We start from the raw sequence: 25028 nt of genomic DNA, 5'->3' as shown, positions 1-25028 counted from the left end.
TTGCATTTGCATGGGATGAGTCTAATCTTTCTCCAAAGGAATTCCCAGCCTTCTGCTTTGCTGTCTTTACTGCCTCAGCAGCAGCTTTTCGTGCCTCAGCATACTGCAAATGCATCTCAGGTGACCTGACTCTAAGCCATGTTAGATAGGACTCCTTTTTTGCCTGGACAGTTTTTTGGACTTCTTGGTTCCACCAAGGTGTCCTTTTCTCACTGCCCGTTGCCATGCCGAGCCGCTTTCTGCCACAGCATGAGAGTGCAGAGGCAGTGACAGCTGTTTCTGTGTTTGTGACAGCTTTTTGGAGAAAGCTGTTAGTACAGCTTCCACTCCTCCTCAACATCTGCAGTATGCTTGGGAATCTCTTTGAACCTGGAGGAAATGTCATCTGGAAAATTCTTCCTCACAGCCTCATTTTCCAATGTCTCCCATTTCACATGGTATAGCTGCTTAGGCCTACCAGCGTTGATGGTAGTATCGGTTTATGAAGCTGTAGTGTGCACACAACGTGCTGGTAGTTAATTGACAGTTCTGCCCCTCTTCTCACACGAACGTCCAACACTGAGAAAAATAGGTCTGCTGAGACTATAAAGAAGTCAATCAGAGACCTTTGTTCTAGTGTGTCTCTGTACCAGGTATACTTATGGACTTCTTGGTGCTGGAAGAAGGTATTCATTATGAACAAGCTGTTAGTACAGCAGAAGTCCAATAATTTCAACCCATTCGTGTTAAGGTCATGGGTGCTGTTCCTCCCCCCCCCCTCCATGTCTGGTCATCTGTTCCAACATGTGCATTGAAGTCGCCCATTAGCAGGACTGATTCCATGTCTGCCACCCTGTCAAAAGCAGCATCCACTTCCTCTAGGAAGGCAGAGTATTCTGACTCCAGATTAGATGCATAGGCTTGCACCACAGCCAAATCATGGTTTTTCATCTGAAGCCTTAACACACATACCCATCCCCCCAATGGGATCCACTCAGCAACACAGTCTGACAACTGGGGGCTTGTGAGTATCCCCACACCCGCCTGAGCAGACATTGTCGGGCTCACACCAGTAGTAGAGCTTCCACCCCTTATCCAGGTCGACAGTTCCAGAGCCTCTCCTCTTGGTCGAAGAAAGCCCGACTAAGTCTAGCCGGTAGCGCTTGGCTTCCTCGACCAGTTCCAACTCCTTTCCTGTCAGAGAGACGATGTTCCAGTTGCCTAAAGCCATAGTCTGGTGCCATTTCCGTCCTTTTGCAGAACCATTTCTTTGCGCTGACCCTAAACACCTCCCCAAACAGGTAGCGGGCCCATTGATGGAGTTTCCTCTAGCAGAGTGCTGAGGAGTGGTGTCTAAGGGAGACTGTAACATATTTTTCCAACGGGTCCCTCTGCCTAAAATCCGAATGTGTCCCTTGGTAACCCGCGCGACTGGTGATGCGGTATGAACATTTTTTGATGGCCTGATCATGTTACAGTATTTGATAATGTCCTGTTAGAACAAGACGAAATGACACAGCAAAATAGGAAAGATTCCTCTCGAATACTCTAATAGCATTAGGGGAAAAGAAGCAAGGGAGGAAGAGGAGGGACCAGTCTACAGATAATATAACAGATGTATATTACATGAAATAAGGCATGGTCCAGCTTCAGTTACCTCGGGTTTGCCATGCCCGTACTCACTAAAGTGAGCCTCTGAGAGGCAAAATTGTATAGTGTAATAATTAATCTCAGCAATGGGTAGATTAGAGAACATGCAGAATCATTTAAATAGGCTGACAGTAAGGTCAAATGGTAATGGATGCCAGTTTAATGTGGACATATGTAAAGTTATGCATTTTGGTATGAAAAGATTGCAGTCTATGTACTACATTGATAGAATTGTACTCTAGGAAATTGATGCTAGCAATTTGGAGCAAAGTGATCATGGTCCGTGAGTCCTTATTCAGTATAAGGACTCGTGTGAAGAACACACTAACAAGCAGAGATAAGGAGGCCATTATCCTTTATAAAACTTTGATATAGCCATCTGGATTAATGTTCACAGGTCTAGTCATCTGAGTTTCTTGGTGATGAGACAAAGGAATACACCCTATGAGAATAGCTTGAAGGTCTGTGGGATATGCCCTATGAGGATAGATTGAGGCTTTGTGTACATTGTACCCAATGAGAATAGATTAAGAATTTGTGTGTTGCAGAAGCTTGTGAATAGGCAGGAAAAAAAAAAAGGGGATATAATAAAAACATAAGTAAGAAAAAATTTTTTTACAATGACAAGAGTAGCTCAATAAGGGATGTCATCTCTTGGAATTGAGTACAAATATAGTTAGCAAGGATATCAGGAATGGATTTTTCACCTTGAGAGTGGTGAATGGGTGAAGTGGGTTATTAGTTCTATTGTGAGTATTCATTAAAAAATTTTTTTATGGAATTTACAACCGTGTTAAAAAACTTTTTTATTATCCCGACGTTTTGATCTTCACATCAAGATCATCATCTGGAGCGTACATAAGTATACAGAACAAGCTGAGTTACATCATTAACTGTAAGCTAGAGAAACAATGATTTGATCACATGTTATTCTACTGGCGTGACCTCTGGTGAAAAAAAAAAAATAAATAAAAATAAAATAAAAATTTTTTTACATCAAGCTAAATTCTATTTTTACAATGACAGGAATAAACATTCTTTTAGATGGTTTTCTTTCAGAAACAATTGGTGTCCTATTTTTAGTATTACAATTCCTATTTTTGATTTACAATACTGGATTTTCTACAGCACTGTTTATAGTTGTTCTTGGTGAGGAAGGTCGAATATATACCTTCCATATGTTTGGGATTTTTAAACCATTATCATTGTTCAGATTGGGGTGGTTGCTGATAATGTCGCAGGCTTCCTTGAATTTCCGTTCATACCATGTTCTAGTGTGATGTAGATAGCTGGTGGTTTTCCAGTCAATTGTGTGTAAGGTATTCAGGGCATGATCAGAAAGGCCAGCTTCACCATAATTATCATATTTAATGTGTCGTTTATGTTCTTTTTGTCTAATAGGAATAGTACGTCCTGTTTCTCCTATATATGGTATGTTGCAAGTACAATAAATCCCGTATACTCCAGGGTGAGCTAGTGGAGGGAGTGGGGTCTTTGGATAGTTGAGTAAGTTTTTTAATTTTGCAGGAGGTTTAAAGGTGGCTTTGAGGTTGTACTTTTGTAGTACTCTGTTTATTTTGTCTGATATTCCTTTAATGTAGGGAATGGTTATAGTTTTACTGTAGTCTGGTTTGTCTTTGTTTTTTATTGTGGTTTTGTAGAGAATTTTGTTTATAGTATTTTGGCTGTATCCATTTTTTTGTAGGTTATTACTGATAATTTTAAACTCGTCTTTCAGTGCCTGTTCACTGGAACAAATCGTCTGAGCTCTGTTTTTTAGCGTGTTGATGACACCTAGTTTTTGTGTTGGGTGGTGGTAGGAGTTTATGTGTATATATTGTCCCGTATGTGTCGGTTTTCGGTAAACAGTGAAGGAAAGATTGCCCGAGAGAAGATGTGTGACAAGTGTATCTAGAAACAGAAGTGTGTTGTGTTTTTCAATTTCAATTGTGAACTGTATGCGTTTGTGTTGTTTGTTTAGGTGGCTAAGGAATGTGTCTAATGTCTGGCGGCCATGGGACCAGATTGCGAAAACATCGTCAACTTATCTAAGCCAGACTTTGGGTTTTAGAGGGGAAGAATCTAGGGCAAGTTGCTCAAAATGTTCCATGTAGAAGTTAGCAATGGGGGGGGGGGATAATGGCAAGCCCATGGCTGTGCCTTCTTTTTGTAAGTAGAAGGCGTTTTGCCATACAAAATAACCCGACCGTAATACATGCGCAAAAAGCGCCGTGATATCTGGAGGGAATTTGTTTTGTAGGAGAAGGATTGTGTCATTGATTGGGACATTCGTAAAGAGGGCAGAGACGTAAAAACTGACTAATAAATCATCTTTTTCTAATGTAATGTCTTTGATGATGTTTATGAAGTGTTGTGTGTTTTTGATATAGGAGGGGGGAATGACCTACCAACTCCTTGAGTGTTGCCGCTAATTTTTTGGCTAAGTGATACATCAGGCTATCAATTCCTTCAACGATAGGTGTTAGCGGGGTGTTTTCTTTATGAATTTTTGGTAGCCCGTAAATTCTAGGGAAGCGCGCGTAATGAGGGAACAGTTTTTTGATTGTATCTTCGGGCCATGTGGTAATTGATTTAAGTAGTTTCTCCGTTTTGTTTTTTGTTCTGTTAGTTGGGTTGTAGTTAACTAGTTTGTATGTGTTATTGTCAGAGACCAGCAGATTCATTTTTTCTATATAAGTGGTACGGTTTAAAATGACAGTAGCATTTCCTTTATCGGTTCTGGTTATTACTATGTTCGGATTTGTTTTAAGTGATTTTATCGCTGTTAATTCGTGTTTAGTTATGGTTTAAAATGTTCGCAGTTTCTATACGTATTTTGTCTGCTATGTTATTAGGTATGAATCTTAGGCCTCTTTCCATATTATAAATAACTTCAAGTTTGTCTATCGTTTTTGGTGCTATAGCAAAATTTAAACCTTCGTTAAGTATAGAGATTTCGTCTTTGTTTTAGAGCATGGTTAGATAGGTTAATTATGTTATTGATACCTGTGGGTGATTGGCAGCTCCTGTTGTTTCTTGCTTCTGGTTGGTTGTTCTTGTTCACTGTGGCAAACTTTGATTATGGCGGCTGGTTTTGTCGTTCTTTTTGAACGACAAAACCAGCATAAAAAACCAACATAAAAAAAAAAAATTTTAAATGAATGCTGATCACCTTGTAACCCTAAAAGAAAGGATTCTATTGTGAGTACTTTGTCAATGAATGTGTTCATGGAAAATTTTTTTTTTTGTCTCTCACCCACAAAAATTATTAAACCTATAGTACATCAGTAGCCATGGGTGGCTAAGAATTTATCATTTTTATTATTTTTTATATATTGTATTATTTTTTGAAATTTGTTTTTACACAGTTCAGAAAGCCTCTAGAGACCATTCACGAACTTTTCAGGCAAATTAGGGCTTCAAATAAGTGGGAAGGTGAGGTCTTGCATCAAGCATTGAAATTCATCTCTCACCTGAAGACAATTGTGAACATCCATGCCCATATAGGATTCAACCCAAAGCCTGTTGGTTGGAGAATGGGTATTTAACTAGACTGGTATTGAATATATATCATGCATAGTTAGTGTGGATTTTCTGCATTGAGTCTTCGGAATGCACTGAAATGCTCTTACAGTAATAAGTAATAATACTCTGCTGTATTTCCCATTAGTCTAATAGTGTATTGCTATGGCTATAACATCCTCATGCGACTTTGAAGATATCTGTTGTATTCATATAGTTGTTTCTGATTGCTCTTGAATTTTGATGTGTTTTTTTCATAGTTCACATTTGTTTTTCTAACTTATTAATACTAATCCTATGAAGGCTGGAATGTAGGAATGCCTCGGGGTTCTCTCCTATCACCTATTCTCTTTCTCCCACTCACTACTAATCCTGCTCGTAGTGGACAAACTATGCAGTGCTCAGACATCCCAAACTTCAAGATCATATTTATCCAGCACCTGAAACCTTATCTTCTATAGGGGTGAGGACAATCTGGTCACCTTCAGTGCCACTAGAATGTCATCTTGCCTTCTTTTCTTGCAAAAGGGTTAATCACAGGTCAACTACCCTTACTCTCAGTAATACACAAATCACTAGACTGGATCATTTCTGTCTGCTTGGATTAACATTTATCCTCTAGCCTCTCCTGGCATGAATATATCACATCAAAAGCATCCAAAAAACTAGGCATTTCTTCTGCTCATGATGCTAGTTTATACCCAACATGCTCCTAATTCTATATAAATTATAAATCTGTCCATCTTTAAAATACCCCATGTTTATGGTGGTGGTGCATGTACCTACAATTGTCCTGAAAATTCTTGCTGCTGTCTGGAGGAGAGCATTTCAGGTCATAGATGTTCACACACAGATCTCCATGGCAGGTACTTCCATGTTCTCTTCTCCACTGAACTGGCAACCATTATTCTTCCACTTCCTTTTGCTCCTCTTAAAGCAAGAGCAGCAGCTGCCCAGCATCACTTTTCCACGCAACTGATACCAAACTTGCTTGTCACCTTCCATTTTTTATTCCATCTAACTCTGGAACAGCTTTCATGAAATATTTCCAAACATGGAACTCTGAGAAAAATGTTAGTAAACTTTTTTCTTAATACTTACCTTCACCACACATGGCACTGATGTACTTTTAAGTTGTTGTTTTTTTTTAGCCTTGTGTATTTTTTTATGGAGAACTTTTTTTTTATGGAGAACCCATCCATGCGAGGTTGGTCAACCTATAGTACACTAGTACCATGGATGGATCAATGAAAAAAAATGTGACAGGAAGTTTACAAAGTCTAGCCAATGGAAATATAAGGGAGTTTGTATTCTTTATAGCAAGCAACAGGAAGAATAATTATGGAAAGTGATTACTATAGAAAATATAGTGTAATTATTTAATGAGCACTTTGTCAGCATATTTCAGATAAATTCAAATATTATTTCTGGAAATTTCTAAAATTTATATTAATATTTATCACTATGTTGCCTGTTTTCTTAAGGAGTACCCTTGTATTACATCATTGGCTTTTTTACTCCAATTAACTTAAAATATAATGATATTTTAAAGACATAAATTAAAAGAAAAATATGGAAGGAATAATTTTTAGACATACCTTTGTCAAATCCTCAAGATTATCTTTTAATGAAGCAGCATCAGAAATATATTGATAACAATTATATAGCTGAACCTTGAGAATGAACTCTGGATGATGGATTATAATCATTTAGGGCTGTTTGGATAAATGCATTAGGTTTTTTTTTTTTTTCAAAAAAAAAAAAAAAAAATAGGTGTGAGGCAGAAAATATATGGAGATAAATATATGGGAACTAAATATGTGGAAATTAAAGATATGTAAATTAAAAGCTGACATCTACATATAGTAATTTCATAATGTCCTTGTATCAATAATGAACTACAAAAAGAGGAGAAAGATAAATTATAATGAATAAAGATTAAAGGTTCATTATAATTTATCTTTCTCCTTTTTCCAAAAAAAATTTTTTTTGTAGTTTATCCTTGATACAAGGTCATTATGAAATTACTTCATGCAGATTTTGGCTTTTAATTTGCATATCTTTAATTTAAGCATTTTTAGTTCTCATATATTTTTATCTCCATATCCTGGAACAAAAAAAAAGTCCTAATGTATTTATCCAAATGATACCCCGAATGGTTATAGTCCATAGGTGGGCAAATTGCAGCTCGCAAGCCACATTCGGCTTCCAAAGCTAGTCTGTGCGGCTCCCTAGATAAGATAAGTAAAAACAGATATTTTGAAACATTACATTTTTAGCTTTTAAATGGTACCCATTTGACTGGTACCATTATGTGGATTTTATTTGGTTGGTAAAAAATGTTTTGACATTTGATGTCCTGTTGTTACACCTTTTACTGCGGATGTTGCTTCAGTAGTGATAGAGCTTATTACGCTGCAGGAAAATGTGGGTTTGAAGCTAGTACATAAAAGCTCATCTGTAACTGACTTTTGGAAACATTCAAGAAGTAAAGTATCCCAATCTTCAGAAAACTGACTTTCGAATACTCTCAGTTTTTGGGACAACTTACAGCTGTGAATTTCTCTTCTCTGCAATGAAATTTGTCAATTCAAAACATCGTGCTCTCCTCACTAACAGCCACCTCACTAAGCGTTTTAGAACATCTTTGACATCCTATCAGCAAGATTTTAAACTATTAATTGCACAAATGAAGACTCGATCAAAGCCTTCAACGAGTAGAGATTACACATATTCTTCTTTGGTGAGTAGGACTACTATATAGTTGTATTTTTTATTATTTATAAATAGAATTTTAAAGTAATATTTTCCGTGGCTCTTGAACATTCAAAAATGTATGAAAAGTGTATGTGGCTCTTATTACCGAATAACTTGCCAACTCATGTTATAGTCCATCATCCAGAGCTCATTCTAAAGGTCTAAAGTTCAGCTATATAATTTTTATCAATATATTTCTGATGCTGCTTCATAAAAAGATATTCTTGAGGAGTCTACGAAGATATGTCAAAAAATTATTCCTTCCATGTTTTTCTTTTAATTTGTCTTTAAAATATCATGATGTTTTAAGTTAATTGGAACAAAAAGTCAATGGGTACTCCTTCAGAAAATAGGCAAAATAGACATAAATATTAATATTTTAGATAAATTTAATGTTGTGTTCGGAAACTTTACTAAATATGAGAAGAAGATGCAATTTGCAAAAGCCATAAATTGGCAAAAGGATTTCATAGGATTGAAATAGGTAAAATTCTTCAGTATATGATAAAAGGTAGAAGACATGAAGTCATTCCTGAAATTTGAGTAGTGTCTATTGTTAATGTTTGTGTACACAAACATTAACAATTGAGGCTGCACACAACCTAGAGATTGTGTGCAGCCTCAATTGTTGAGCCTTGATTGTTGAGTGTTATACATCTGTGAACAATTTTAGAGAGGTATGATATTTAGTGTATACATTGAGTGCCTCTCACTGCACATACCAAATAAGTTGAACTTCCTTGTAATTACCCTTGTATAATAACAGTAATAATCATAATAATAATGTATGCTTTATAAATTTTTATCTTAATTTTGCTTGTATATTCCAAAACAGGACACTTATTAATGGAGACAAAAAGGCTGGTTTTTCTATATTTTGGGCAGACAGTGGATTGGACACTGGGCCTGTACTTCTGCAACGGGAATGTGCTGTTGATCCAAATGACACCGTGGATAGCATTTATAGCAGATTCCTCTATCCTGAAGGCATAAAGTCCATGGTAGGTTCAGTTAATTTTATACATTCCTTTTGATAAATATGTTAAATAGCAAGAGTTAGCAGAATATATTTAGCAAACAGTCATGTATTGGATCCCAGGTGTTTCATTTTACAAAATATGTTCTGTCAGATAAATTCTGTGTTTTATAAAAGATCTCATTTTATATCACAATACAAGGAATTGTATTACCAGTCAAATTTAAAGCAAGCATTTATATCAACAAATAAAAAAATATTTATTTAACATAACTTTACTTACTCTGCAAGGTAAGTAAACTTTACTTACTCTACGTGCCTGGAGGAAGTCTGAGCATAGCAGTGTAGAGGCCTCTTGGATTGGAGTCCAGCCACTCATTGTGTGCATAAGTTATATGCATAATTCTTTCACATCTACTGCATATCAACACACAATGCCCTGCTTTATGCTTGCTCATTAAAGCAACCATGAAAAATAACCAGTAAATACTAGTGCCACCGTGGATTTAAAAAAAATTCACAAAAGAAAAAAAAAAGAAGAAAGGAAAATATTCTTTTTTTGGTGTCCCTGTTCGGGCGAGGTTATTTTTTTGGAAAGCAGAGTGGCGCAGTGGAAGCATGCTGGGTCCATAATCTAGCGGTCAGTGGATCATAACCACGCTCTGCTAAGAGTTTTTTTGAGAACAGGTTGAAGATTTGTGAGTTGCAGAAATTAGTTGATAGGTGGAAAAGGGGAGATATGATTGAGACATTCAAATTACTAAAGGATTTATATTGGATTAATTCAGAGGATATTTTTGAGATCAGGACTGGTGGTGGGAGAACTAGGGGATACCTATGGAAGCTGGCAAGAGTGTGCTTAGCAGGGGTGTTAGAGCTGGGTTCTTTACTTTTAGAGTGGCAAATGAGTGGAATAAGCTGCCAGAGTCTGTTGTGGGTGCTATGACAGTGAGTGAGTTCAAGGCAAGGTATGATAGATACTGTGAGAATGTCATATAGTTGTGTGGACATGATGTTTAGGGCCTCCCTCGATGAGTCTAAGGACTCCCTGGAGTCGCCCATAATAATAGTAATAAAATGCAACAATGAGATGCTCCTTGCCAGAATTCCATGAAACCTGGAATCTCAGCTTTATGATCTACTCTGGCTCAAGATTTCCTTACCTCACTTTAAAGCTTTCATTTGTAGTTTTATAGTTTTCAATTTTTCTTCCTACATTGGATCTCATATCCACCTAAGATAACATAAACTGATCACACTTCTCTAATATACAGATTTGCTGCCTTTACCACTCTGCTAACTCAGCTAATGCTTCCCCATTTGACTATTTATTCTAAAAGCAGGGATGTTACTGTCATCGTCTTTTTGCAGATTATTCATTTCTAATTTCAGTTCATAAGTCTGTTTTTTGGTAAGTATTCACAATATTGTTAATTATAATTGGTAGTAAGACTATTACACTTTTTTATAAAATCTTTATCAAGTAGCTTTATTTTTATCCTCCTACATGTTTCGCCAATCTGTTTCTATTGGCATCCTCAGGGAATACAAATCAGTAAGCACAAAATGAAGGTTACAGACTAGGTTATAACCGATGGTTCTAAATCATACAAAAAATTGGTATTGTGCGTGACAATGTACGTGTCTCGTTAACGTGATTTATTCGTGATGACTCATGACGTAATTGTTATGAAAGTTCATTTCTTTGATGTTTAATGATCTGATAAAAGTTTTCCAAATTTCTGGTAAAATTAGACCTTGATTCTTGTTTAGGTTTTCAGTTTTACGGGCGACTGTAGCTGCTTCTTTAAAGGTTCTTGAATGGTAGTTATCTTCTATGTATGGCATAAGGCTCTTATCCCACTCAATGTGATGGTTAGTAGAGGCAGAGTGGCATGAAAGGCCTGAAATGTCTTGTCTGTTATTTCTGACATATCCTATGTGTTCTTTCTTTCTCGTTTCGAAGCTTCTAGATGTCTGACCTACGTAACTAATACTACATGAGCAAGGAATATTATATACTCCAGAGTATTTGTAGAATGGGTGAGGATCTGTCGGTGATCTTAAAAATTTCCAAATAGTATTGATTGGTTTGAATGCCACTCTGATCTTGTATGGTTTTAAAAGGTTAGCTAATTTTTTGGAAAGGTTGTTGACAAAAGGAATTGTAATTGTACTGATGTATTGGACGTCATCACGTTGTCGATGTGGTATATCAGTAAATAGAATCTTGTTATAGAGTCTTTTAGGGTAACCATTTAAAGAAAGTTCTCTGGATATTGTGGTTAATTCCGTTAGTAGGTCATCCTTGTCTGTCGTATACTGTATAGCTCTTTTCTTGAGACTATGGATAATGCTAAGTTTCTGAGCTATGTGATGAGCTGAGTTGAAATGGAGGTAACGTCCAGTATTTGTAGGTTTTCTGTATACAGATAGGTTGATACTATTATTGGATTGTTTCTTTATTAAAATGTCAAGGAATGGCAGTTTTTTATCTTTTTCCATTTCTAATGTGAATTTGATGGTATTGTGGAAACTATTGATTTGGTTGAATTAATTCATTAGTTCTTCTTTTGTATGATCCCAAATGATAATTTGGGATTAACCACAATATCCAGAGAACTTTCTTTAAATGGTTACCCTAAAAGACTATAACAAGATTCTATTTACTGATATACCACATCGACAACGTGATGACGTCCAATACATCAGTACAATTACAATTCCTTTTGTCAACAACCTTTCCAAAAAATTAGCTAACCTTTTAAAATCATACAAGATCAGAGTGGCATTCAAACCAATCAATACTATTCGGAAATTTTTAAGATCACCGACAGATCCTCACCCATTCTACAAACACTCTGGAGTATATAATATTCCTTGCTCATGTGGTATTAGTTACATAGGTCAGACATCTAGAAGCTTCGAAACGAGAAAGAAAGAACACATAGGATATGTCAGAAATAACAGACAAGACATTTCAGGCCTTTCATGCCACTCTGCCTCTACTAACCATCACATTGAGTGGGATAAGAGCCTTATGCCATACATAGAAGATAACTACCATTCAAGAACCTTTAAAGAAGCAGCTACAGTCGCCCGTAAAACTGAAAACCTAAACAAGAATCAAGGTCTAATTTTACCAGAAATTTGGAAAACTTTTATCAGATCATTAAACATCAAAGAAATGAACTTTCATAACAATTACGTCATGAGTCATCACGAATAAATCACGTTAACGAGACACGTACATTGTCACGCACAATACCAATTTTTTGTATGATTTAGAACCATCGGTTATAACCTAGTCTGTAACCTTCATTTTGTGCTTACTGATTTGTATTCCCTGAGGATGCCAATAGAAACAGATTGGCAAAACATGTAGGAGGATAAAAATAAAGCTACTTGATAAAGATTTTATAAAAAAGTGTAATAGTCTTATGAATAATTGTCAAGAAAAAATTCAACATATGATTGGTAGTATTTTTCTTATTTTAGACTGTGTAGTTAAATGTGTTTGCTTAATTGCAAATCTTATTATGTGATATTGTTTAAAAGTCATTCCAAATGGCACTGATATGTACAAAAGATGGAAGCCAAAACTTCCATAGTCAGTGATTTCAGTATGAGAGGTTTTGTGAGATATAGTGGGTGTTCAGTGTACTCATTGCTGAGAAAATGGTTTGTAGTATGAGAGTGGAGCGAGAGGATATAGGAAATGTTTTGTGAGTGCAAGAAATGTGAAGTGTGAGAGTGGGGGCATGAAGTGACTCACTTTCAATACACTAAAGTAGTAGAAATAATGAGCAGTAGTGGATGAAATATGAATGAGAGCATGAAAGATCCAGCTGAAAGTAATGTGCATGGTGAGGTTGCAATGAGGAGAGAAATAGTATTCTTATGCAGAGTCTTTCCCAGGACAAAATGTGAGGTCGAGTGACTGGAGAAATGATTGACACAAGTGTGACAGCAGAAGGGAGGATGAAAGCAAAAGTGAATGGGGAAAGTATGAAAGAGCCAGAAACTGGAAGTAGGGAAAGGACATTGTATGGGGATTATATGATAAGAGATGTACTTAAATGGGATAAAAGCATGTTTCCAAGGTGCAAAGTCAAGGATGTTAGTGAAGCTGTTAGATTGTAGAAGGGTGAATTGGAAGAGTTGATTGATTTGTCAGGTATGAGTGATTTGAAAGGTGAGAAATATGTGGTGAGCTAGAGGATGTGAAAGAGTTGCAGAAATAAATGAAATCAAAGAGGTGAGGAAGTTGAGATTGTGAGTTGCTGGCTCAGTGTGATAGGACAGAATAGAGAAGAAAGCCATAATTCATAATGAATCAGTGAAAAGAGTGTGCAGGAAGAATAGTGTGCAGTTTTTAGATTTATGGAGTGAATTTTATGGACAAAAGGATTGAAGGATTTGAACAAAAAATAGATGTTCTAGAGCAGGCGTTCCCAACCTTATGCCTGCGGGCACCATGGCGCCCGTCGATCATTTGTGTGTGCCCGCTGCTGTTCAACCTTGTGCCGTATAGTTTGAAATAATCACGTGCACATCAATCACCCAACAATTCATGGCATACGTTAATGACACATGACGATTATTAAACGCATACAATGTAAAGTAGATGCGGATTCGAAGTTGCATTCATTTAACAAGAGAATTCAAAAAATTCGCTTGAAAAAATAGATGGTGCCCATCGCCCTACCAGTATTTTAGAATGCGCTCTAGGAAACATAAAGGTTGGGAACCCCTGTTCTAGAGGGTTTTAGATCTGAGGAAGATGTTTCATTGTGGCTATCTAGTGTGAGATAGAGACCAATAAGGCAAAATATATTGTTGGGTTTTTCTTGAATAATGAGACCGTGTGGAGTATCCATTATTATAGAAACACACATGAAAGAAGGCTGTCAGGAGATGTTTCATTGAAATATTTGTGTAAAGAAGGATCCTGTTTCAGATAACTTTTTTGGAATAATTAATTTTAAATAATTATGTGTTTGTGAGTAAGAGTTGCTGTAAAGTTGGGTGCTTGCAGTGTTTCTAGTGTGTGGGCATGTTAGTTTAAGTTTGTTTATGAAATAGTTAAACTTAGAGCTTAGTATTGTAGCCATTGAAGGAAAGATGGCGGCAGCTTTGTCTTTGCAGGAATTTAATTTTGATTTCAGTCATTTCATGAAATGTGAGGTGTTCTATATGTACTCATTTAATTATATAGATAAATTATGAATATTTAAGTCAGGGCGAAGGAGGGTGTGTGCGAAGTGTGATCTGAATGAGGACTTGATGAGTGTAACGTATTGGTAACTGAAAGTGTTAGTAGCAAGAATGTCACGGGGAGGATGATTGCTTGTCTGATAGAAAAAAGGGGACAGTGTAAAAGAGCAGCGAAAAAATGGTAAAAAAGTTTTGAAAAATCGAACAAGCGATCTGAACTTAACTTAATCAGTGGTAAGAAAGACGAAAGTGATACAAATGTAGCGGAAGTTGAAAAACAGAGTATAATTAAAGTTAAGGTGGCAAGTGTCATTGATGGCGAACAAGTGTGTATAGCTGGCAATAAAATTGAGAGAGTGAATGAGAGCAAAAATGTGACACAAAATTTGAAAGCTGAATTGGTTAAGATAAGGCAGGAAATGAAATGGATGTAGAGTGAGATTAAGAGAATTTGAGATATGTATGGAAGGATGAAGAAGGTGAAAACAAATGTCAGTTTGAAAGAGGTCACAAAAGACCCACGAGTTGTATGGAGATTCGATTATTAGAGGTATGGTGAAATGAGAAGATGCACAAGGTTTGTTTTCCTGGAGGTAAAATGAATGGAACGATTGAGCTGTTGGATATGAAAAGTAAGCAAGCAAACGAGTTGGTAGTAGTGGTGATATGGACAAATGACTTGACTGGGAACAAAGAACACTTAAGGTTTGATATCAGGAGGTTGTTGAGAAGGATAAAAGATAATAGTGTGATAGCAAAGGTAGTCAGTGTGTTTTGCCCAGATATAACAGTGATGAAATGAGGTGGAGAGTGAAGATTGCGAATGATATGTTAGCAGAAATCTGTGAGAAAAAAAGGACTGCAGTTTGTTAATGTGTGGAATGAGTTTGAAGGATGAATTGACCTGCATGAGAGTGATGGACTGGATTTGAATTGTTTTTAGTGTGAGTCATTTGGAGAGACTGCTGCCGGGAAGGTTAGAGAAATGAGTGCAGAGAATGAATCTGATCAAGTAAGATGTGAAAGAGCAGGAGAGATTGAAGTGGTGGTTATGAATGAAGAAGTGGGTAGCATGAGTATAGAGAATGAGAAGTGTGCAAGACAAACAAGGAAACGGGGAGACTCAGGGCGGACAGGGGAACACAGTGTGAAAAAGGTTGATGCTCCAAGAGAATGTGAATGTAGACAAAAAATGGAAGGGAAGTATCTGACATGCAGTGAAATCAGTTTTGATAATGTAGCATGAAAGAAATGAAAACAGTTGGATTTGATGAAGGTTCTGGGATGAGTAAGGAGAAAAAGAAATGGCTCGAGAAAAGTATGGAGAAGTCAAATTTAATAAGTGATATCAGGGAAACTTGTCAGATCCAGGAATGAGTTATGTTTGTATATGAATGCTACATGTATCAGAAACAAGGGAGAAGAAATAGTTGCACTGATGGAGTTTGTTCACCCAAAACTTGTTGGAATAAGTGAGACATGATAAGGATGACATCCTGACAGGAATAGATGGAAGGGTATGAAGTATTTTATGAGATAGAAAGGGTAAAAAGGGAGGAGGAGGAGTGCTATTAATTGATAGTAAAATATTTATATCCATACAAAATAGAGATACAAGGGAGAAATAGTAGTAATGGTTTTGAGGCAGTATGGTGTGAGATGGAGGTGAATGGGATGAAATATTTCATTGAATGTTGCTATAGTCCTGGTAATGTGGAGGGTAGTGACCAGGAAATGTATAAGCAAATTAGCAAACAAATAGAAAAAGGTGATTATTATGGGTGATTTTAATTATAGCAGTATAGGTTGGGATGACGAGATAGCAACTGGAAGTAAAGAAAATGAGTTTCTTGAGTTCCTGAGGGACAACTACCTCGGGCAGTATGTAACAGAGGACACACAAGTATTGAGGTTCTTGGATTTGATGATCTCATTGGAGGATGTTATTATAAATGAGGTGTCGAATCACCCTTCAGTTGGTGAGAGTGACAGTGAAGTGATTACCTGTGTGGTTGCCAGCAGTGTAAGGACCTTTGTGAGGAAACAATATGTGTAGAACTATAAGGCTGGTGATTATGAATAATATTCAAGAACTATCTAGTAGAAGCAATATCCAAATGTATTTCAAGGGTCAGAAAGTTAAATAAGGTAAGTGTGAAATGGATGAATGAAGAGATTAAGCATGTGATACAGAGAAAAAAGGCATTATGGAGGCAGCATAAGAGGAGTGGTAATGATCTATTACATGAGGATTACACAGAACACTCAAGGAGGGTGACTTGGTTGGTAAGGGCAGCAAAAGTGAGGTATGAACAGCAGTTAGCTAATGAAACCAAAAGAATCCTAGGGATTCTTTTTGGATTTAAAAAGGTTCCAGTTTAGAAAAGTATATATTGAGCAATAGGGTAGTGTGTTATGAAAAATCTAGGCGGCTTTAGAGTTAATGGTGCGGATATTGCAAGGGAAAAATATTAGCAGTATATGGACTTTTCCATCTACTGTTGTCAAGAGGTGCTTAGAGGCAGTAGTATATTACTGTTTTCTCAGATTTAGAAGTATAAATCATTGCAGATTCAATCAGTGAGCAAGCTCTTAAAGTAAGAGATCTATAAAAATAAAATGTGAAGGAGCTTCACTTTGTAATTCATAGATGGAAATCTGCATGCTGCATTGGTTGGGGCTGTGCTAAGTGGAAGAGGCAAGGGATCAGGGTGATTTTAGACGGAGGTTAATCTGAGAATACTTTGCACAGGTGGCAAACGTAACCAAGAGGGTTGCTGCTATGGTGAGGAAGATGTTGATGTTGACGAGATAGAAGTTGGTCTCTTATGACAAGTTTTGATCAGATTGCATCTGGACTGTACTATGTGCCTTGATTTTTGGTTATCTTTGCTTTTCATAATGCTATCAGAGTGCTAGAAAAGGTGAAGAGGTAAGTTATAAAAGTAATGGTTGAAATGTGGAATGTAATTTTCAAATGTAGACTGACTGTAACTGCAATGCTTAGTAAACAGAAGAAGCGATGACATCAACATGGCATATAAGTTATTGCAGGAGCTTACCAGATACACTAGAGATTTTTCAGAATTAAGAAATAAGAATGAGATGCTATCTTTGGAAACTAAAGGTGTGGTGAGAAGGATTGAATAGCTAGTTTGCACTGGGGGGGGAGAGAGAGAGAGAGAGAGAGAGAGAGAGAGAGAGAGAGAGAGAGAGAGATGTATGTTATTGGAATGCATTGCTAGAGAGTAGTGAATCAATATAAGATGTGGTAGGACAAGTATTGTAGCATATAGGATGGGCTTCAAAATTTGAGCATTTGGACTCAATTTAGATATATTTTAATAATGATAAAAACAGTGCATTCGATTTTGATTAGAAAACAGTGCTGTTCATTTATTTGAGCTTAAGAATATTTCCTTCCAGTCTGAACATTTCATTCCTGCTGTTTGCTTGTTGCTTGTTTGAAACTGAACTTGTTTATTGATTGAATATTTTTTTTTTACTTACAGAGGAGCTGAAAATAGTGGAGAAAAATTGGATTTTTGTTATATGCGAGTCTTTATGATAAAAGTTATACTATACTATTGAAACTACTCTGAATAGATTTTTTCCTAAAATGGACATCTTTTTTGCAGGCATTTTCTGACTGAAATATTTAAAAGTACATTTAAAGCAACCTTTTAAAACTGATTCTCATTTCAAGAAGTGCCACCTTTCTTATTTTCTGTCTAACAGATACTTCAGCACTCTCATTTAAAAATTTGAGAATCAATTGCAGTATCCTACTCTTTTGATACATCTATACCCATTAAATAAAGTGATATGTAATTATGAAGTGCAATGTAACTATCATAATTATGTAATGAGCATTGGTTTTTTTGAAAAATTGTTTTTTTAAAAATGAGTTGTCAGCTTTGGATGAGTCTTTATTGACACTACAGCAATTGTAGTTCGATCATTAAGGAACTTCACTGCATTTTTTTTTTTCTCTGACAAGTTTCCAGCAGATTATTTTAACTGTTGCTGTGTCCACCTGTTTATTTGTCAGTGAGATTTTTCAGTCATTTATCCTTAACCACCTAAAGCTCAAGAACTTAACCATTTATTCTCTTTGCATTTGTGATCAGACATTGCATCAAAGAATTTGACACTGTGAACTACATTTATTTCCATACTGTAAACTATAGTTGTTAAAAAGGCAGAGACTATTTGGGCAACTGTTGTATGAACTTTATTGATAAAGCTTTTAAATAATTGATTTTCTAACTTAAGAATGAGTTTTAAGATGATGCTAAAACATTCCGAACTTCTAATTCTAAATAGAAGAAAAGACAAAGAATGGATATCTTCACACATGAAACTCAAAATTGAAGAGAGAAGAGAAATAAAGAAAAAATAATACAAGATAAGAATAATCTCAGATTACAGGAGAAATTTAAAGAAATCCATAAATACATTATGAAAAATGCATGAAATGAGAGTTTAATAGAAACCGACTAAATGAGAAATTGCAGCTAACAGAGGTGATACTAAAACATATAATATTATATGAACAATGACAGGCAAGAAAAGAAGAGGAGATGATATTATTATCATCACACCCTCCATGGAGCCAGCACACTCTTTCTTGGAGGGTCATTCAACTGACAATATATTTATCATTCTGAATCTTAAATTCCTTAACACTCCCTGCATTAACAACATATTCCAGTAATGCATCCCATTCACCCACTCTTCTCCATGTAAAAAAATTTACTCCTCACACTCCTCTTATCACACTCTTATATCATTTCTAGAGATGGCCTTTGGTTCTTCCCATCTTTCTCCTTCTACTCTTTTTGTAATCCCCTCTGGATTAATCCAATAAAATCCACTGACTAACTTAAACATCTCTATCATATCACCTCTTTTCTTCATTCCACCATCCTTTGTAATCCACTTTCCTTTAAACTAGCCAACATTCCATAGCCCTGATATTGTCTTAGGCACTTGTCTCTGAACCCACTCCAATGTTTCCGCTTCACAATGAAAACCAGGTGACCAAATCTGAGTACAATACAGTGGCACAACCAACTCCTTATCCTTACATGTTAGTGCACTTTTTATCACAGTGGCAGTATGATGTGCAGTCTTTGCAGTACTTGCAATATGTCCTCTAAACTTTAGTTTACTGTCGACCATCACTCCCAGATCTTGAATTTCATCCACTTCCTGCAGTACAGTTCCATCAATATAGTACACAGCCTTATATTTCTGCACTCCAAAATGCAACACCTTAGACATTAATATTAAAACTACAATCCCACTACTTTGTCCAAGCCAAAAGTCTATTCAAATCTTCCTGTAATTAACATCAGCAGTGCCACTTATAATTCATCCAAACTTTACATCATTGTCAGCAAACAACTGAAGATCTCCAGTCAATTCACATGATATGAAACGAACAAGTTAAACAGCAGGGGCCCAAGAACAGAATCCTTGGGCACACCACTGGTTATCCTCATTTTGTGAGATACTGCTCCATCATACACAATTGCTGGTATCATTCAAAGAGCCAATCTCTGATCCATCTAACCAATATACTCCCTCCCTCTCTCTCTCTCTCTCTCTCTATTCCCATCCTCTTCAGCTTGTACACCAACTTATCATGTAATCTATCAAACGTTTTTGCAAAGTCTAAGAATATCACTGTACAGGGTGGTTCAAAATTCTACGTACAAACTTTGAAGGGAGGTAGAGAACATCAAAATCAACCGTATTCACATAGGAAAGCATGACCAGAAATGCCACCCGAAAGTGATAGGTGGCACCGTTCGCCAGTGCTTCAGGTGAGCAATTGGGACTTCCTCATTCAAGCTTTCGACGTCATGTGAAAAACATGCATCGTTTTATGAACACTGAGATGGCAGACATGTACCTTGTTTACCATATTATGTATCCAACTGCTATTGAACTGTTCAGTTACACCTAATAAAGTTTTTTACACTATTTACTGCCTTGTGTTATTTTTGTATCTTAGTGTCCCCTGTTAGTACCTTCTGGTGGCATTTCCAGTCATGCTTTCCTATGTGAATATGGTTGATTTTGATGTTCTCTACCTCCCCTCAAAGTTTGTGCATGGAATTTTGAACCACCCTGTATATGATTCTCCGTTATCTTATGATAAGGTAATACTTGTTACCTTATCATAAAATACAAGTAAATTAATAAAAAAGGACCTACCCTTTACAAATCCATGCTGACCATCATAAAGAATCCCATGTCCACAGGACTGCATTTATACTTTTGGAGGCGATACACACACAACATCATTATGAGGCCTCAAAAGAACAAGTGTATTTCAGTTAATCAAATTCATATGCATTTTTTTTTAGTTTATTGAAAACAAAAGTCGACATTTCCATAACTCATTTTAATAAAATAAAAACAACACAACATTGGTATACATATATTTACATTTAAAAAAAAGTATAAAAATAAATCAGTTCAAATTTAAATAAAAAAATAAATAATAACTAAAAGGTTTTTTTTTTTCTGGCTTTGGTTTTAGCAAATATACTGTCCGACCACAGATCTGAGACCTTGGTCTGACAACCTGCCAAGAAGAGTTGATTCATGCTGAAGGGGAAAAAGAAATAAAGGATGTACGAATTGGTCACCAACATGTGAAATCACGTGCTTTATACGTAAAATTTTCCAACTGTTATACAAGCAGAATAGTTACCACCTTAAAAAGTACAATGTTCATAAAATAAAAATTAATTTTATGACGTGTAATAATAAACAACTCATCCCTCAAGATGGATTGATTACCCTATTATCGGAATGGATTCTCCTTCTTCTGATGTGTCGAAGGGTCTCGCATCTGTGGGCATACAGTATCTATAATGTCATCAGAATTAATCGAGTCCATTGTAATGGACTCGATTTACATAGTCAGTGCATAATAACAACAGGTCACTTGTTTTATTTTGGTGCAAGTTGCTTCTTAAATAATTTTTTATTTGTTTCAACACTGAAAATGAGCGTTGAGCACTTGCATTTGAAATAGGCATCATCAAAAATATTTTAAAATTGTTTCTACATTCTAAAAAGTAGACCTTAACCCATCATTTATAAATTTATACATATTTTTAATTGAAGAATTTTCTTCTTTTATCATTATTAAAAATTGCTTAACTTCATCAATAATTTTTCCTTCAGCAATAATTAATGCTAGTCTTGTACTTGTCTTGATCTGTATCTTTCTTCAAAAAAAAAGTCAAACATATTTAATATGTTTAAATAGCTTTTTGCTCTTTCATTAATTTCCAAAATTAGCTTATCGCAAATGATATTAAAAGTATTAACAATGAAATTTTCTTCCCCATGTAACATAATCTCATTGTTAGATTGTGAAACTTCGTCACACATTTTTTTTTTTTTCGTTTTGCCACTCTTCATTCTCATCTTTAAATTTTGTTTCATCTGTTAATAAATTCACTTCTTCATTTAAAGCAGCAGAACTATTTCTTATATCTAAAATAAAACCAACTAAAGACTGTAACAAATTGTTAGCTAACAAACAAATCCATATTGGGATATTGTAGGAAATTACTAGTAGCATTTGTTTGTTGTAAAATTTTGTCCCACACAACTGTTAAAATTGCTCTTTCTGGATTGTTAAAATGTTCAGCCAACGATGAGCTGTGTAATTTAGAAATAGGGTTTTCATGAGGAGAAATGGATAGTTCAAGTAATGCCCCTTTAATTTGTTTATATCCATGTTTCAAAGCCAATATAGCGGCACTGCTTGTGGACCACCTCATTTCACTTAGTCCTTTAACTGTTAAAGATTTTTTTTTTTTCTAAATGTTTAAGGTGTATACCCCATGTACTTGTTGAAGATGAAAAGTAATTATATACATTTTGAATAAAACAAAAATATTGCGCTGCTTCCAGACAAGATTCCACAGCTAGTTGCCAATTAAATTTAAGGAATGACACTGGAGCATGGTACGTAATGTGTAGAGGGATTATGTTTTTCAATGCTTAGTTTGTAAACCTGTATAGATGCCTTTCATATTGGCAGTGTTATTCATAGCTTTGCCCTCTGCACATTTTTATCTCTAAAGATAATTCTTCTAATTTTTTTAATACTACCTCTTCTAAATATAAGGAATTATGTTGTGTAATACTGATGAACCCATCAATGTTTCTCTAATGTCAGAATTTGTGGTAATTTAATTGGTCATTATGGGTAACATCTAGTTGATCATTATGACTAACGTCTGGCATTGAATCGAGTATTATTGCAAAATGAGCAGCTTCCTTAATTTCTGATATTGATATTTCTCTTGTTTTCTTAGCTATTAATGCTATGAATCCATCACAAGTGTGGTAAGAAAGATAATTTGATCTGCCAGAACCACAGTTGGCATATATTTTCTTGTGATGTTTTAAAAAATCATCAAATCCACTTAAATAATGTAAATGATAAATAATTTCCACAAGAATCAGAAAAAAATATCATTTGTATTGCCTCTAAATGCTAGCCCTAGTTTACTCAGTAACTTAATGGTAGCTATTATTCTTTTTGAAACCTCTCTCTCCAATAATTTTCTTCAGATTGTATTTGTTTCATCAATTCAGAATCAATTCAACTATTTACAGAACTTGATTTTTTTTTTGCAATATGTGAACATCGCTCGTATATGCTCAGTATAATGCTCGTGATCACATAAGGTGTGTATATTTCTCCAGTTATTAAAACGCTTCATTAAGCTATTATTTGACTTAGAAAACAATTTGCAAAAAAAAGCAGTATATTGCTTTGCGTTTCTGAAAAAATTAGCCACTTTTGTTTCTCCTTTGTTCCATTCTCCTTTTTACAGTAAAAATGTTATTTGTTCACATTTCTGACATATATTCTATTGCATTTGGTGTATTTTATTTTATTTTTTTAAAATTTTTGATTTTACCAACATTTTGAGGCATATTTATTAAAATATGCTCGATAAATTGTTCATTAATACTAATTGGCTATATTACTATGTCAGTATGATAAGAGATGGCTTGCTTGCTGGTAAATACAGACTCTGATTGAAAATTTTCTTCAAAACCCTCTTGATTTCTTTCAATCCTATGTTTTCCAGATTATTTTGATGTTTTTCATTTTCGCTTTCATCTCCTCCTGATACTGATACCAATGTTTCGCATTTATTCCGAGAAGTTCGAGGGGTACAATTTCAGTTCTATGAAATTCTTCATTTTCAGAAGAACGTAAGAAAGACAAAGTTGCCTCCTTTTGACTGTTTAGCTGTTTTTTCTTTTCTCTGAGTCATTTTCTTTTTCTAGCTCCGGATTCAAACTTTTTTGGCATCATTATGTGCATTATACTATCAGAAGCAAAATATTTATTAAATCCAAAATAAACAGAAATAAATAAAATAAATAATTACATTAAAAGCTAAAAAAATACAAAAATAGAAATAGTAGTATCTTGGTTTTGTTAAAATAAACGAGTAACAGTAAAATAAGAATAATAAATTTACTGAAAAATATATTCTTACCGACTGCTAGAACTACTTTAACCATATAATTGGGTATATACACTTGTATACTGCCATACAAATACTAGCCAAATAACAGTAATTAAACTATCAGTTGTTATGCGTGCATACGAATGACATTTAACCTCCCTACCAGCTGAGGTGGATGAAATAGCCAGACCACTCCAGCATTTTTCATGGATCAAAACTTCATTGACATTCTATCTTTTATCATGCAATAACCCCCCCCCCCTCCCCCCACCATTAATTCCTGAACAGCAATTAATGCCTTTCAGGGATTAATTTCATTCATTAATCCCTTTGTGTCACTTGTCTTTACATGTACTGTGTTACTTGGAATTTCCTTTACTGTCTGATGATGTTTGACGCTTTTTTGCTGCATGAATTATTTATTGTCTCTTCCCAATAATAAAAATGAATTTCACATGTGCAAAAATAATCAACCCTGAAATGGCCAGAGGTCAGCCTTTGCAATGAATCTATATAGTAATAGTAAATTTGCTGTCTTCTATTCAAATCAGTGCAACAGAACAAGACAACTTTATGTTCTTTTATTATTACTGACAATATGGAAGAATTTTTGTTTGCAAATTTTCAAATATTTGTTCAAATGTAAGTTTTTGAAATGTGGCCCCATGGAGAATGAGGCCCCAGCTTGTGCCTTATGGTAAATGCAGCCCTGTATGAGCATCAATCTAATCCTGTATTCTATTTCTCTAACACCTTGATTACAACTGCAGATACATAGACTGGTCTGTAACACCAACCTGGTCTTGTAAATTTTTGTCCTAGAACTATGTTTGTGGAGGGGCACTATTTTGCCTTTTCTCCACACCTTACCCACTGCAAGACTTTCCATAAATAACCAGGTCAAGGGCACAGCTAACTGTTGCACACATTCCTTAAAAATACATGGTAATACATTATCCATTTTGACAACCTTATTAACATCTAATCCAGTCAACACTTGATACACTTCTGATTCTTTCACTTCCAATTCTAATGCTTGTCTCACTTCAGCACATTGCACAGCATCATTTATGCCAGTGTGATATATACTGATAAAGTGCTCATTCCATAGCCAGATTATTCGTTGCAATGGTCACCTTGCTGCCATGACTTCACCAGTGTAACCCTGCCATAATTATTCTTCCTCTTGCTTGCCACATAGCAGAAGAATTCCCTTGAATTAACCTTGGCCTGACCAGCTGATCATCTCTCATACTGCACCTTTTCTTTCTTTACCATGTTCGTCACCTTCATAGTTTGCAATTTGTACTCTTCTTTGGATCTGATAACTACCAACTGTCTTGTACCTCCTCCATAACATTTTCTTTTCCAACATAGCTTGCTTGATTTCACTGTTGATTCAT

The 25028-nt window shown here is 35.5% G+C and overlaps 1 protein-coding gene across 2 annotated transcripts in view; it reads left to right on the top strand.

The window, feature by feature from the left end:
- LOC150106251 (mitochondrial 10-formyltetrahydrofolate dehydrogenase) overlaps window positions 1–25028 on the top strand; it is a 654974-nt gene that overhangs the window by 70658 nt on the left and 559288 nt on the right. For both annotated transcript variants that reach the window (XM_090392273.1, XM_090392274.1), the window contains exon 4: window positions 8744–8909. In XM_090392273.1, the coding sequence (XP_090248399.1) occupies window positions 8744–8909 (166 nt within the window). The remainder of the gene's footprint in view (window positions 1–8743; window positions 8910–25028) is intronic.

The sequence above is a fragment of the Typopeltis vanoorti genome, chromosome 5 (assembly GCF_054136105.1).
Source record: "Typopeltis vanoorti isolate ZY-2024b chromosome 5, IOZ_Tvanoo_1.0, whole genome shotgun sequence".
Taxonomy (NCBI): Eukaryota; Metazoa; Arthropoda; class Arachnida; order Uropygi; family Thelyphonidae; genus Typopeltis; species Typopeltis vanoorti.
Note: the sequence above shows the minus strand (reverse complement) of the source record. Positions and strands in the feature narration are given on the sequence as shown.